This window comes from Siphateles boraxobius, unplaced genomic scaffold (assembly GCF_051911475.1).
Source record: "Siphateles boraxobius isolate OS27281-9 unplaced genomic scaffold, OSU_SipBor_1 9, whole genome shotgun sequence".
Classification (NCBI taxonomy): Eukaryota; Metazoa; Chordata; class Actinopteri; order Cypriniformes; family Leuciscidae; genus Siphateles; species Siphateles boraxobius.
In genome coordinates, this window is record NW_027509219.1 from 31,000,830 (window position 1) to 31,018,027 (window position 17,198).

Below are 17,198 nucleotides of genomic sequence, written 5' to 3' on the forward strand. Positions count from 1 at the left end.
AAACTACAGCTGGTCCAAAACTCAGCAGATAGAGTTCTTACCAGAACCAGGAAGTATGACCATATTAGCCTGGTTCTGTCAACACTGCATTGGCTCCCTATTAAATATCGTATAAATGTTTAAATATTGCTGATTACTTACAAAGCACTAAATGGTTTAGCTTTCCAGTACTTGAGCGAGCTCTTAACCTGCGCCTAGACAAGACCAAAACGCATGATGTAATCAGCCGGATCTGGGCCGTATCCAGATCAGATGGTGGACCTGCCCTAGACACGACCACAACGCATCCCTGAAGTGTCAGCAGAGCTTGTGTCAACTAGTCTCTCCCCTGTGAAGGCCTCATCGACACGACAGCCATCGGGCACAGATCCTCAACAAACATTATATAATGTTCCAATCCAATCTGACTTCTGACCTGTAATGCTGCCTGAATCATAATCATACGCTGTTCGTTTGTTGGCCAGAGGAAAACTGGCCCCCCGACTGAGCCTGGTTTCCCCCAAGGTTTTTTTCTCCATTCTGTCACATGATGGAGTTTTGGTTCCTTGCCACGGTCGCCTTTTTTGCCTTTTTTTTCGTCTTTGTCGCCATTGGCTTTTGGCTTGCTTAGTTGGGGACATTTTATTTTATATTTAACAATATTGTTACAACATTATTTTCCTGTTATCTCTGTGAAGCTGCTTTGAAACAATCTGCAACAATCTATATAAATAAAGATGACTTGACTATTGCTCATACTTGAACACACATCCTGATTTTGCAAAGTTAGACGTGTTCCTGGATCAACATATTTTGTTGATCCTGGTAAAACATTCCTGTCTGAAAATTTGGTCCTAACCATATCCCTACCCAATAATCTAATCCTACCTATAACCTATCCCTAAAATCACAGGGAGATTATAGGTGAATAACATTGATGTAGAAGCACCTAACTCTGGTTGTAAGCCTAAACTTGACATAACTTGTCCCTCAAATCTGATTGGTTGATTGAAATGTTGTTCCAGGAACATGTTACACTTGGTGAAATCAGGTTCTGCTATTCGAACAAACCCCGAAACATGAATATTAAACATTGGCTCGTTCTTGTATATGTAATAGACAAAATGCAAAACAAAAATTCCATGGATTTCAAATAAATGACTTAGGACATGTAAGCAGCCACAAGCACCACGTTTTCTTCAGAAAATGTAAACATCACGTTTGCTTTTATAATTTCTTAGTCTTTAAGCAACTTTGAAGTTATGTTAAACAAATGGGAAAATCCATAAGCTGTTATTCAACACTGTATATCTTCATTTTCCACCATTAACCGTGAAGTAGACTCTATATTCAGAATGTATTAATAGAACAACATGATCAACAACAAGCGCAGTGAACACATCCCGGGGCTAGAGGAACTGAAACGAGTTTAATTACATAAAACCACAGAGAGAAACAGATATTTAAGCAGGTTTGTTTTCCCTGGGATGGCAATTACCACAGAATAATGATAACCAGGGCTTCCTCATAAAGGCAGTGATTGGGAAAGGGCAAGAGATTGTTTCTATTGGAATAAACACTGTACTTAATACTACTTAATGCAGAGGAGAAAATACTATTTGAGAATGTTAAACATACCCATACGCTGGAAGGTGAAAGAAAACCTGTTGAAATATTTTACAAATTGCTGAACCATACTGTGATAAATGACTTCACGAGGAACAGCGACCCAGGAAATATGCTTATTTCCTGCTCAATTATTAATAATGGTTCTTATTATAATCAATGTTTAAAACAGTTCATATTTTTGTGGAAACTGGGAATTTCTTCTGGTTTCTTCACTGAATAGAAAGTTAAAAAGAACAGCATTTATTTGACTTTGACTTTATTTGACTATACTGTAACATTATTAATGTCTTTACTGTCAGTTCAATGCTAATTTAATGAATCTTTGCTGAATAAAATGACTAATTTCTTAATTTGGTTAAAAAAACAACTACTACCCAAAACTTTTGAATGATATTGTATCACGGTTTTCACAAAATATTAAGCAGCACAACCATTTTCAACATTGATAATGAGAAAATGTTTTGTTGAGCCGCAAATCAGCATGTCAGAATGATTTCTGAAGGATCATATGACACTGAAGACTGGATTAACTATGCTGAAAATTCAGATTTGCAATCACATTTTTATTTATATAAAATTGTAATAATATTTAAAAAATATCACTGCTTTGGCTAAGTTTTTGATCAAATAAATGCAGCTTTTGTGAGTGTACTGTAAGTGACTTCTTTTAAAAACATTACAAAAGCTAAATTATTCCAAAAATTTGATTGTTTAGGTTATTTATTCCTGGATCTTAAGTTCTAACAGGATGGTGTACTTATGGGATCTACCGGCAGGGGGCTAACCGAACCCTGCTAACCCGAAACTGACCCCTTGAAAAAAAGCTGCCCGGAGGTGTTACCAAGCTGAAAGCCAAGTGAACCGACAGGCCTGAAAGGGTCTCTGTAATTACTGCTGCGCCTCCCACCTGTCCCGCATCACCTGTCCTTCCTTCAGTGTTGTTAATTGCTATTTCCTCACAGCACCCTGGGTAAGGCCCTGAAACCATGTTTAGCTGACTCTGAATGTCAGTGGCCATTTGAAAAAGCGGTTGTTACAAGGCTCTTGTGGGACTGACGCATTCTCAGAAGCCAAATGACTGACCTTTACAACCTCTGTAACACTGTTTGATGAGATCAAAAAGACTGTATGATCGTAAATATCTTAAAATCTGTTCTGTGCTCAGCAGAACGCTGAAAAATATACTGTACTTTTTATGAGCTGGTGCGCTATGACTTAATTTCCCTCCATTTAAATGTGAACAGTCTGAAGCTGAGATTCTCTTGTTGCCGGGTTTGACTGTGATTTAATGGGTTGTATTAAACTTTTATAGTTTTAGCTTAGGTTTTTAAAATCGGAGGAATTTCGATTTCTCTTACAAATTGGACCCAAAAAAGTTACTTTGAATTAAGTGTTAAGTTAATTTGAACTAACATGTGCTAACAATGAACAATACTTATACATCTTTTATTAATCTTGATGTTAATTTCAACATTTACTAATAAATTAAGATCGAAAGTTGAGTTATACATTATTATTTTAAGGTGTCCTTGTTGCAGTGTAATTATACATTTAAGTACTGTGAAAATCAATTGACAACATGTACTTAGGGTTTGGTTTAGGATGAGTCCGATTATGCATAATTTACTGTTATTACTACAGTCATGTAACAAGGACACTTTAAAACAAAGTGTTACTGAATGTTGTATCAGTTAATGCACTGTGAACGATCATGAACATTTTCATTAACTAACAATAATAAATGCTATAAAATATATTGCTCATTGTTAGTTCATGTCAGCTAATGCATTAACTGATATTAAGAAATTGTAATTTGTTACTTCACACACCAATACAGGCACACACGCACACTTGGAAGAAATTTGGGTTGAGTTTTTTCGTTCATACAGTGAAAATCAATGGGGTCCTTGACTTTCACTGTATGGAAAGAAAGAAAGAAAGAAAGAGAAAGAAAGAAAGAAAGAAAGAAAGAAAGAAAGAAAGAAAGAAAGAAAGAAAGAAAGAAAGAAAGAAAGAAAGAAAGAAAGAAAGAAAGAAAGAAAGAAAGAAAGAAAGAAAGAAAGAAAGAAAGAAAGAAAGAAAGAAAGAAAGAAAGAAAGAAAGGCAAACAGTTTTGGATCAACATGAGGGTGAGTAAACTGACAGAATTTTTAGGTGATCTATCCCTTTAAGTAATTAATTATTGCACAAAATGTAAGTATTTAAGACAAAAACTTACAAATATTTGGCCAGTAACACGTATGAAGTGTTTTGAAGTTTTTCAGTCTTAAATTTTCTGTCAAGCGAGATGCTTCTATTAGCCTCTTAATAGAATCTTATTATGGAAGATCCGATATCAACCATTTCTGCTGGAATATCATTGAGGCATCTATTACACGCTGTGTAAGCAGGACTAACTGTAGTTGAAAGAACACTCAGTCATTCCATCTCAACAATACGACTTCCCAAAATACACACAAATATGATTTCTCCCTAGTCAGATGTTTAATGTCTGTACTGAAAGATTCCCCTTATGCTACAAATCTTTGTGTAAATTTTAAAGATTTGATGTCAGGCCAACTTTGTCAACTCCAGCAACTAATTCTTGAAGTGAAACAACTGGGAGATTGATAAAGACTATAGTTTTTCAGATCATTTAAAGATATACAGCAGCACAAAAATGAAACTCTGTCATCATTTACTTACTCTAATGTCATTCCAAACCCTGAAGGACTTTCTTTCTTACAAGAAACAAAAAAAAGGGATGGTAAAAGTAGTCCATTCACATGATTTGTGCTCTGTACAGTGATTCAAGTCTTCTGAAGTTGCGAACAGACTGAAATTTCATTCAACCTTATATGTTCATTCACAAACTTGCTTTGATCCAGAAGACGCACAGCAGACATGGATTTAGTGCATGTGCACTACACTTCAAAAGTATTAAGTCAGTAAGATTATTTTAAAAGAAATGCAAGGAAGCATTAAATTAATGAACAGTGAGAGTAAAGGCATTTATAATGTTACAAAAATTCTATTTCAAATAAATGTTGTTCTTTTGAACTTTCTATTCATCAAAGAACCCTGGAAAAAAATTATCATGGTGTCCACAGGAATATTAAGCAACACAACTGTTTTCAACATTGATCAAAATAATAAATGTTTCTTGAGCAGCAAATCAGCATATTAGAATGATTTCTGAAGGATCATGTGACACTGAAGACTGGAGTAATGATGCTAGAAATTCAGCTTTGCATCACAGGAATAAATTACATATTGTAGCATGACTCTACAAAATGTCTTCATTTTTCAAATAGCAAGAAAGCCAAACGAGTCTGGAGTGACATGAGAAAATGTCAGTAAATGATCTCATCTTTTTAGACTACATTTTTAGCTACAGTGCAACTAAATTGAATTCTCAAGATAAATCTCACCTGAAATCCTCCTTCTTCTTTGTATTGTAGGAAGGCATTGGTGGTTCCCTTCTTGGCCATGCGAATCCTTGCCTGTCGCACTTTCTGTAAAACAAAAGAGCATTTATCTGTATCGATCGTGTAAGCATTTGTTTCACAAACAACTGCAGTGACTCAGAGGTGTAATGATGCCCGTGATGGTTTATTTACATCATGGTTTGTTTAATGCTATTTGACCTTTTGACTACTTTATTGTGAAAAAAAAACAGAGAGATGGGATTCTTAACTTGGAAATTTAGCAAGCCAGATTAAAACTCACATTGCCTGTATGAGGACCAATGGTCAATGTACTGTGATGTACTGTAAACGGCTCTGACAATATGATTTCAATAATAAATAATAGTAAATTCCTTAAAACAGGCTACCCACATTCTTGGTTGAGGAGATTCCCCCTTCCATGTAAAGCACTTTGAGTACCCAGAAAGCACTACATACAAGTTATACCACATACAAGCACTACTAACAAATTATTATTACTTTTTTTTTTATTCATACTAAATAACAAATAGGAATAGGACAATGAAATATTTTTGACAAAAGTAAAAGTAAAAGAAGACGATGGAGGGTGTTTCTAGGCTTTAAAACTTTTTTGGGGGGCAAAAAAGTTGGTAGATATATATATTTCTGAAATAAATTTGACCCAACCCTATTCCTTAACGACTGTTTCACTGTGTATCAAGTGCTGAGGAAGCCTCCGGAGCTGAAAGTCAGATACGGCAATGGCCGTTTGCTTTTCTATAAGAGCAGAGCAAGCTCTCAGAAAACAGGGGTGTAGAGAAACCAAATCCTTTATCGAACCGTTTCAAACACTGAGAGAAGAGGTGATGCTGCAGTGTATATAGAGCATTTTTTGGCCTTGGACCTATTGTAGGAGACCTCCAAAACAAAATTAGGAACCTATAAAATGGCACTTAAAAAAACATCAGAAGAATATCCCGAACATATCTATATTGGGATGAAGAGAAGTGCTTTAGTACCTGCTGTGCTCTCATCTTGTCAGCTCTCTGGTTCTGATGGTAGATCCGGCTGAAGTTAGACACAATGACGGGTACAGGGAGGGCGATAACCAGCACGCCACTAAGAGAGCAGATAGAGCCGAAGATCTTTCCAGCGATGGTGTTTGGAACCATGTCTCCATACCTGCAACAAACACCAACGTCAGTCAAACACTTAACAGCTGTGTGTGGTTGTGTAAGATTACGCTGATTTAATGAGCAGCGCTTGCTTGGAATCTATTTTGCAGTCACATTTATTGCAATTGTGTAAATTAGTTTGGAAAAGTGCATGTGGATTTCAATTTAGAAGGCTCCAAAGCTCATCTCTGAGGCCCCCGAGGGTTCTAAAAGTCCACTAACACAACACATTACGTACTTCTAACAGCAGAATACACCACCACAGAATGCTATTAAGGTGATGTGTTTCTCACAAACACTCACACACACACCACAGTACTGCAACAGCCGTGATCACCACTGTCCTCCTATACACACTGACTGAGGTTAATTTACAGGGGTCGCACTAAATTGTGCAACATGGTTAAGATATAAGATATGGTCATGATATAAGGTGGTGGTTAAGATATAACCCATAAATCTCTTGGAAGGGCATGATATTACTCATGCACATTTTTTACATAGTATGCATACTGTGCACAATTTGCACTGTTTCTATAGGCATGCAACAGTGTGCAGTTTGCAACCAGAACACACTGTGAAATATTGTATTCCACAATTTAGTGCGATCCATTTGACTTTGTATTTCCAGTGTGAAGAATGAACCAGAAACCTTTCTTGGCTATTATTTGATCTGTTTGCTAAATCTGTGAACTCAAAATATGATTAAAAATTCATACATGCTGACTTAAACTTATACGTATACTCAAATCACTGGGACCAGTGCAGCATTCTACTGTTGCATCCTGCACAGTATATGGTTTCACATATTTTTTTTTTTTTAAAGAAAAGTATAAATTGTGTACTAAGCAGAATGAGTCATAAGGCGGCACTTGCTGAATTCAGAATTACCAACTACTCTTACTATTTATTCCATATTAAGAGAAGTATGTGCTTTCAAAATCAGCCAGAGATCATGAGTTGAGCTTTTATTTGTCAATGTCAAAACATTGCAGAAGTATTTTCTTTTAAAGTTTAGATTCAATTAATGCAATTTTGGACTGGGAACTTCTGAGTTCTGGAAGTTGCCGTATATTTTCAGAGCAGGTAAATCAAACTCCTTTAGATCTCAAATGATCAAGAAAAATATGAGATAACATAACATCCATAACGCATTAGAATGTTTGGACGGTGATCCATGAAACAGTCAAAGCACAATTATTCAGAGCTTTACATGGAGACAGCAACACTTTTGAAAATTAATTTTCTGATGTTTCTGAAAGGTCCCTGGTGCGATACACATTTCTCAGATGTGCACTAATCATTTAGATCAGTCACTGACATCACAATATATGAGAGAGAGACAGAGACACAGAGAGAGACACAGAGAGAGAGAGAGAGAGAGAGAGAGAGAGAGAGAGAGAGAGAGAGAGAGAGAGAGAGAGAGAGAGAGAGAGAGAGAGAGAGAGAGAGAGAGAGAGAGAGAGAGAGAGAGAGAGAGAGAGAGAGAGAGAGAGAGAGAGAGAGAGAGAGAGAGAGCATCCACATCACGTTCCATCCCTTCACAGGAGACCGATCTGCAGGTGGCGTAAATTAAAGCAATATTTGTTTTTAAAGTGGTGTTGATGTTCTGCACTTATATCCTGTACATGTTTACAGAATCAACAGACCAAAACTGTCAGAACACTTTCCTTCTACAGAACAGACAATATGCAAATCAAAACCTGGATACGTTTTCCTGAGCAGGGAAATAAAAAAAGCGAAAAATAAATATCCAAAGCAACTGTTTAAGTTACAAAAATGCTTTATAAGCCACTCAAGCCTGTGCATTATAATGACTTAAACACAGTTAGCAGAATCAGATAAAATTCTGAATTTAAGAACTGATTCTCTTCCATTTAATGAGTGTCAACTCGAATTCGCGACACCGGCTGGATTTGAATTAGTAAAAGAAATGTCATTTCTTTCATTTCAAGTTTTTCAAATTATATCTTATAAAAATATGAAGCCACTAAAGAAAAAAGTTGATGGAAAAAAAATGAGATGGGAGGAAAAATGATTTCAATACTCAAATGGTTTGAATCTCCCAAGACATTTTTCCTTCACTTGCACATATGCACTTGTTTCTTGGGGAAACACAAAGCATTTTCGAGAGCAAGTAAAGGCATTAAAATACATTTTCCATCTCATATATTTTCCATCACCATGTCCCTTTAGGGGCTCTGAATAAATAAATTACAAATAATTATTTAAAATTTATTAGATTCAATTTTAAATTAAAGTAAATGTAACGACTAAATATGCTTATTTATTATTAATAACACGTTATTCTTACTCAGAAATCTCATTTTGGCTAATGTTAAATGCAAAAATAGCCAATAGTCATGTCACCAATCACAATGAGGCCAAATGTCAAAGTCAAAGTCAAAGTCAAAGTCAAAGTTTATTTATATAGCACTTTTTAAAAACAACAAGCGTTTAGCAAAGTGCTGTACACAAACATACTTATGCAATCAAACCAACATGACCAAAATACAAAAAATAAAAAACAGTAGAACAATAAAACAATAAAAGAATAAAACAAATGTTCATATTTTCTTCAAACATATTTCTTACTGTCTCTCCAGAGATCAAAAACAAGAAATCATCTCTCCTCAGAAAGCCTCCAGTAAAACCAGTCACATTCAGGTCTGTCACATAAATCAGACCAGGGCTCTCTATTATGTTTTATTGACACATCAGGCTAATATGGGATTTCTCATAAGAGCCTGATCAGATGAGAGACTCAAACATACACTCTTCCCACAAACACTTTCCAGCATCCCTCATTTGTCAGCTCCTCAGAGTTTGTGCACTCCTGGGGTTAATCCACATCGGCCCGTGCGCCTAATTTGGTTTCCGACTGGGAAACGTCCACTTTTCGATATCGCCAGATGGCCCCGGGTGCATAAGGAGGGCAGGAAACAGATATTGATTTGTACACTGAGAATGTCTATTATCCCTCCAGTGGTTCTTGGTTTTCTTAATCTTTGAATGTTCATTCTGTTGTTTATTAATGTTATTCAGATAAAAGGCAGATATCAGTAGTTAGTGAGGAAGTTTCACTAAGTATAAGAGTAAGAGCTTATCTACATGATGAGGATATGGATGATAACTTTAATCTGGAACATGAAACCACTGAACTGCTACATAAACAGGAAAAGTTGCTCGAAAAGGACAGGTAATGTAAGGCATTCAGGCATTATCCAGGAGAGCTCTCTATCCCTTTAATTTTCCCGTAATAGAAAGTCTTAGACAGACGTCCCCTGGGCAAGAACGAGGCTGCCTGGCCTAGATGCCGGTCTGGAAAGGGGTCAAGGAGGTTTGCCAGAAGTTCACGGAGAACACTGAGCAGAAACAGGGCGGAAGATTAAACGGCTACGACATGCATGGAAAATATCAGAGGAAAAACAGCAAACTCTTGTTTTTGCGTCTGCTGATGCTTCAGTTTTTCCTCTCCTCCTGGGGATCCAGCACCGGGACGTCACCACTCTAACTCTCTCTCTCTCTCGAAAATCTTGCTGGAGATAAAAGGGACGATTAGGTACAGAAGGAGAGAATTTAGAGAGCCCAAAATACAGCTTCCTCAAACATGTCTATTTTTGCCCTTGCGAATCTGATACAATCCTGTTTCCCCGGCCTTGAAACATGACATCACTTTAAACTCAGCAAAACTCAGCTATGAATAGCTGTGGTTGTTACAATCCCGATTAGGAACGCGTCATCCTAAAGTCCTTCACTGCATGACGAGCACACCATCACATAACACACAAGGCAACATGCAGAAAGGACTGCTAATATTCTGTTTAGTGCATATGGAAACCCTAATTAAACATTACAACAAGCTAATCAAGGTCTTCAGGTTATGCTACAATCAGGTGAGTTTGTATCAGGGTTGGAGCTAAACTTCTCAGGACAGTGGCCATTCAGGACCGAAGTTGCCCATCCCTGTTCTGTTCCTTATGAAGCGGATCAATTTATGTTGTTGAAAAAAAAAAATAGTGTTATGACTGGAAATAGCATATTGTGCATTTCTACAATGGTATCAACAATGAAATCTTTTGAATGATGCTAAGTTCACACCACTAGGTGTCAGCATCAACGACAACTACCAGTACAACGTTACGCAAGCAAAAAATTACTTGCATCTGTAATCCAACAAAAGCATTTTTTATTCTACGGAGACCCTAAAGGGACATGGGGAAGGAAAAAATATGTTTCAATACCTTTGAGTTCTCTTGCAAATGTTTTGCATTCCTCCGAGAAACTTTGCATGCGCTAACAAAACCGCTGCATTGCCTCGCAAAACTTTTGCGTTCTCTCGCAAAAACGTTTGCGTTCCATGAGAAAATGTTGCATTTGCTCGTAAAGAAATCAAAAGGTTTCATAGGGAAAGCAAAGTTTCTCAAGGAATGATCCTATAATCTGAGAAAGAAAAAAAAATTTGAAAGGTGCGATACATATAGAATGATGCAGGTATGACGTAGTTTTGTAGTCCAAAACACGCTAACATATATTTTCGCACTTCTGGTTTCATTGTTCTGAAGATAGTGTGTTTTTAAATGTTTTTTTGGTTAAATGCCTGAAATAAGTTCTGTAGTACACAAGCTCAAGATTTGTTTAATGAGTAATACCCCCTTTAAGAAATTCAAAGTTTAATTAAGCAGAACTTGCAGATTTTTATTTTTGTACTCAATTACTCTTAACTTGACATATTTGAGCAAGCTAATTCATACATCAAACTTAAAATGATCTTGTAATCTCAACTCAAATATTTTTAGTAGTGGAAACTTGGCTAGCTTTATCTAAGTAATTCAATAAATGCTAACTTGCTAATTGGTAAAAATACTTTGATAGCATTAGCAGAGCATAATTAAATAATTGCTGAATGAGTACAGCAAAATAAACATTTAACATATATCTGCTCTCAAACCAAGCACCTGCACCACTCGTCACCATGAGAATAACCCTCCAAAAAAACCAACGTAACAGAAACTCTTCTAAACTAGCATAAAAAACATTAAACACAACAAAATATCCAACTTAACATTAATCTTGTATAAAAAAAATACTTCTACCAATTACTCTCCCTTTTGAGTGCCATGGCAAAGCATGCAGTGAAATTGAAATTCCAGCCCAATTTCAGTAAAATTTAAGTTTGTCTAAATGAAAAGCAACAAGTTCATTAAATTCAAAACAACGAAACAATTCAGATTACTTAAAATGTGTCAGTTTTGTGAACTAAAAAATAAAGAAAGTTCGAAATACTCATAAACGTTAATTTGATTGAACTTATTTGTTTAATTTAAGTTTGACCTGGCCTACACAAATCAATTAATTATTTTGAGCATTTAGTGTTTTACAGTGTAAAAAGTGGCTAAATTTGAGCTTTTAAGCTTTTTACTTCTGCCGATTGTGTTTAGGCTTCAAAATTAATAAGTTATCTTGATTTAAAAAATGTGTAAGAATCATAACTTTTCACTGAGCTTATTTTCTGCAATAATCGAAAAATCCAATTGGGTTTTTGTCGAGGGAACCAAGGTGATGCAACCTTCCAGGTTGGCCTACAAAAATATGTCATCATTGCAGTACTCTATTAGTCCTAATTCTTCCGTCACATTGGAAATGAAAGCTCAGGTAAAACAATACATTGTGGGATACAGTATTCTGTGCGGTGTGCTCTTCTGCATCCTGCACATTTACCAAATGCAGCATGTATTTCATGCATACAAAACATTTGCATACTATGCATAGCATACAGAAATAGTAAAATGGTAGAATGCTATTCTGAACATCGCCACAGAAATGCACAAACATACACCTGGCGAGCAGTGGGAGGACAAGGGTTAACCGGTGAATGGGTAATTTTCATTTGCTAGTGGAAATCGAGGAGGCTTGGGGACAGATTACATGTGGAAACACCGCTTCATGGATTTCAGCACTGCCATTTCATTTTTTTTTTTTACATTTCACTAGACATCAATCTCCTCCTTTCTTTTTACAACCCTCATCTAGCCCTCTCTTCAAGTCCCTTCTGTAGCTAGTGTGTGTTTGTGTCCGCACACAAGTTTCAATACAAATACCCACCTCTGATTGAATTTCCAGCTGTTCTACTGATGGAATCAACGTTCTAACAGCATGCAAATTCTGAAGATATAGCTTCAAACTGAAGCAGGGCTAACAGTGGATGTGTCACTGTTGCGTTTACTTTATTCTTAATTGAAGTGTCAGTTGTTGTTAAGAGCATCCATGCATAATAGATTAAAATAAAGGAGTGGTCAGAACCAACCAAGGAGGTCTATAATACCTGGAGAGAATTACCATTTCTCTTGCAGTACTGGAAGTATCTGATTAGAATTTTGCTGTCATTGCACAAAAGTGTTACACATACAGGTAACAGGAAAAATATATGTAAATTGTATGCTTTTAAGACTCTCCTAAACATTATTTTGATAGTAGTAGCATGGAAGTAAATTAATGAAAATATAAATTATGTTTTGCAGTTAAAATGTTTAAACATTTAAATGGCAAAACTTGTAATAATAATCAGATTGCAAATCTATATTTGAATGGCTGCCAATTAAGAAACGTGCTGAATTCTGAACAGCATACTACTCTTACTGTATTTGCAATATCTTTCTAGCAGAAATAGTAAGAGTAATATGTTAGTATGCACACTCGAATTCAGCAATGCTTTTTGCCTCCAAAATGTTGCCGTTACAACATCTACCAGTAGGGGCTAACTTAAAGACCCCATGAAATCAAAACTGAGGTTTTTTGTCTTTTAGTATGAATATGTTAGCCTTAAGGTTATCTATTAGCTAGTCTGCTCCAAAACAATGACAAAATTCACATTCAAAAGATAAAAGCGATCACAACTGACAGTCTCTCACTTCCACCAATATGGATCGATGATTTTGATGACATCACTGCACTTCTCATCGAATTTTTTACTTTGCAGAATCTGAAGCGTCCCGCACTATAAATAGACGCTGAAGCTGCGGCTGAAATCGGTCACTTATTCACAAAATTACTATTTTCTAAATGATGAATGGCAAATAGTGCACTATTATAGGGGATAGGAAACGATTCAGACAGTGTAAATATGCTTTCAATTGGGTGAATGAAGTCTGGTTTCGTGTTAGTGTCTGCTCCGGTCCAGAGACATGACGGCACAGAGCGGATCATGTGTGTGAGTTGGCGCAGACCACAAAACGTATCGGTGGCACAGACCACAAAACGTATCAGACCCATTTGAATTCTACACAGAATACTATACATTTTAAAGCAATATGCAGGAGATAGGATGAGAGACAGTTAGACAGACTCGGCATTAGAAACAGCACTGATGAGTAGAAGAGATAACACAGTTAATAATACACATCCTCAGCACGATTGTGTTCACCGTTTTGCTTTAGTAACAGTTGTATATTAAATCTAAAAGGGGAATCTATAAGACTGTGGCTGTCATAAGCTGTCAAACACAGCTGTACCGAGCTCAATGGCTCTGGCCGAGCTGTGATATAAATGAAACGCTATCGGCTGTTTCAAAAAAGGGGAGGGGCTGATCGATATGTCCTGCCCTGTCTTCAAGTTTCGGTGGAAATTACGTGAACAAATTGAATAATGCTGCATGTTTCAAGGCACTTCAGTGAGCCTTTAACAATGCTAACCAGCCAAACCCTAGTCTCAGCCTGGGACGTCACGCCTGAGACGTCATAAGGAACACAAAATGGGAAACATTTTGGGAGTTTCTGATTGGTTGAATTCCCCCTCATGGAAGAAGAAAGCCGTACAACAACATGTGACGAGCACTTATCAGGATCAACTAATTGCTGGATTTCCAAAAGTATGTGAAGTTCACAATCACTCAACGAAACCACAATCAATAAATCACCACCATATTGAATGTAAAGTTCAAAAGAACAATGTTTATTTGAAATAGAAATATTTTTACTGTCAACTTAATGCTTCCTTGCTGAATAATAGTATTTTTTTTTTAAAACAGCTAATACTTTATTTCACTTTAGACATTCTACCAACTATAAATAACTTTGCAACCTCATGTCATCTAGCAGTCATTAGAGTATTAGTAGACTGTCTGCTAACACTTTATTTTGATGCTCCCTACAGACGTTCTACTGATGAAGTACTTTGCAAGTACGTCAAATTATTCGACTAACTTGAACCCTAACAACTATCCCTAACCTAGCATGTAGTTGCAAAATGACTTATAGTTAGTAGAATGTCTAAAGTGGGCCATATAAATAAAGTGTAACCAAAAAACAACTTTAAACTGTATTGTATAGTCACTATAACAATTGAAACCAATCTCCATGACTTAAGATTTCTTTCCCCCCGGGAAATTTCCAGGTTTTCCATATTCACTGGGACCCTGTCTTTCATTTAAGTCTTACAAATACGGCAAGCCAACTTTCACGTATCTTTGATGTTTTGATTCCCTCGGCAATACACAAACATCAAGTATGATGTCTTGATGTCAAAAATGATGGCAACCACACAAATTTTGCACAGCAAGATCACGGCCAAGTTGACAAAGCACAGACATTTTAAATGTACATAAAATATTCATGAGGAGGCCGCCTACAATTACAAACTCAGCATTTGCCGGGATGTGGGTGTACCTTAAACTCTGAAAGACTCTGATTAAACATAACACTTCACTTAGTTCACTTCACGACTGAATACATCAGCTGTCAGGCATGACAGCTAAACCGAGCAAAACAGAAATGGATGTTTTGACTCGGCCAACGATTACGCCTGACAGTCTCGATTATTGAGCACCAGTCTTCCACAGCTGACAAGTTCTCGCTAAGCGACTGATGTGTCCAAAATTGCCACTTGACATGCCAAACGTTTCAGTTCAAAAGCCGATCTCTCAAATTCGCCCCGCTCAGATTTAATCACATTTAAGTAATTACTGATTCAATTATGAATGGGCAACTGCCAGCGTGTGCTGAAAATTAAATGAGGTGTTGAAGTTTCCACACAGCGAGCTAATATCATTAATCATCTCTGCTTAGCAACACCTGGTCATCGTGAGCATGCTAAACACTCATAGACCCTGTCTATCATTCACCGCTGGGACAGATCGCCATTACCTTTGGATAAACCTGAGATGATTGAGTTTTCTGCGCTAGATCATGTGCCTATTGTCTGTATGATTATTTAAACCGTGTAACAGCATCAGTACTTATGTCAAGTTCGGAGAAAATAAATGGTATTTTGGAAGTCCAGTCTATAGTTAGAACCAGTCGAGGATATTGAATGGATTATTGCATCATGAATAATGAATGCTGTGTATACACATACACTGCCATTTAAAAAATTGGACTACCTTAATTAAGATGCTTTTTAAACAATATTGAAGGAGTCCATATATACATATACAGGTCCTTCTCAAAAAATTAGCATATTGTGATAAAGTTCATTATTTTCCATAATGTAATGATAAAAATTAAACTTTCATATATTTTAGATTCATTGCACACCAACTGAAATATTTCAGGTCTTTTATTGTTTTAATACGGATGATTTTGGCATACAGCTCATGAAAACCCAAAATTCCTGTCTCAAAAAATTAGCATATCATGAAAAGGGTCTCTAAACGAGCTATTAACCTAATCATCTGAATCAACTAATTAACTCTAAACACCTGCAAAAGATTCCTGAGGCTTTTAAAAACTCCCAGCCTGTTTCATTACTCAAAACCGCAATCATGGGTAAGACTGCCGACCTGACTGCTGTCCAGAAGGCCATCATTGACACCCTCAATCAAGAGGGTAAGACACAGAAAGAAATTTCTGAACAAATAGGCTGTTCCCAGAGTGCTGTATCAAGGCACCTCAGTGGGAAGTCTGTGGGAAGGAAAAAGTGTGGCAAAAAACGCTGCACAACGAGAAGAGGTGACCGGACCCTGAGGAAGATTGTGGAGAAGAACCGATTCCAGACCTTGGGGGACCTGCGGAAGCAGTGGACTGAGTCTGGAGTAGAAACATCCAGAGCCACCGTGCACAGGTGTGTGTAGGAAACGGGCTACAGGTGCCGCATTCCCCAGGTCAAGCCACTTTTGAACCAGAAACAGCGGCAGAAGCGCCTGACCTGGGCTACAGAGAAGCAGCACTGGACTGTTGCTCAGTTTTGCATGTCATACGGAAATCAAGGTGCCAGAGTCTGGAGGAAGACTGGGGAGAAGGAAATGCCAAAATGCCTGAAGTCCAGTGTCAAGTACCCACAGTCAGTGATGGTCTGGGGTGCCATGTCAGCTGCTGGTGTTGGTCCACTGTGTTTTAACAAGGGCAGGGTCAACGCAGCTAGCTATCAGGAGATTTTGGAGCACTTCATGCTTCCATCTGCTGAAAAGCTTTATGGAGATGAAGATTTCATTTTTCAGCACGACCTGGCACCTGCTCACAGTGCCAAAACCACTGGTAAATGGTTTACTTACCATGGTATTACCGTGCTCAATTGGCCTGCCAACTCTCCTGACCTGAACCCCATAGAGAATCTGTGGGATATTGAGAAGAGAAAGTTGAGAGACGCAAGACCCAACACTCTGGATGAGCCTAAGGCCGCTATCGAAGCATCCTGGGCCTCCATAACACCTCAGCAGTGCCACAGGCTGATTGCCTCCATGCCACGCCGCATTGAAGCAGTGTAGGGTATGGACCAATCAGACACATACTAATTATTCATTATATACAAAGGTTTATGAAACTCCTCACACAGCCCAAATGAACAAACACAAGGGCAGAAACAGTGTCATGTTACAGGGCATGATAAGGAGATTTTACGACCTCCGAGGAATGTGGCCACATACTCAAGAGAGAGACTATGAAACAGAAACCCTCTTTAAAACAGACTTTGCTGCGTTAATCATAGACTAACTGATCTATAAATGAACATGCATAAAACTGTGAAAGAAACAGTGTAAATGGTTTACTGTCTCGTGTACTATTAGGTATATATT

At 37.3% G+C, this 17,198-nt stretch overlaps 1 protein-coding gene across 2 annotated transcripts in view; it reads right to left on the reverse strand.

Moving 5' to 3' along the window:
* Positions 1-17,198, reverse strand: part of kcnd1 (potassium voltage-gated channel, Shal-related subfamily, member 1) — a 70,731-nt gene that overhangs the window by 13,302 nt on the left and 40,231 nt on the right. For both annotated transcript variants that reach the window (XM_077223116.1, XM_077223115.1), the window contains 2 exons: positions 6,035-6,197; positions 5,019-5,102 (listed from right to left, as the gene is read on the reverse strand). In XM_077223116.1, coding sequence (XP_077079231.1) covers positions 5,019-5,102; positions 6,035-6,197 — 247 coding nt within the window. The remainder of the gene's footprint in view (positions 1-5,018; positions 5,103-6,034; positions 6,198-17,198) is intronic.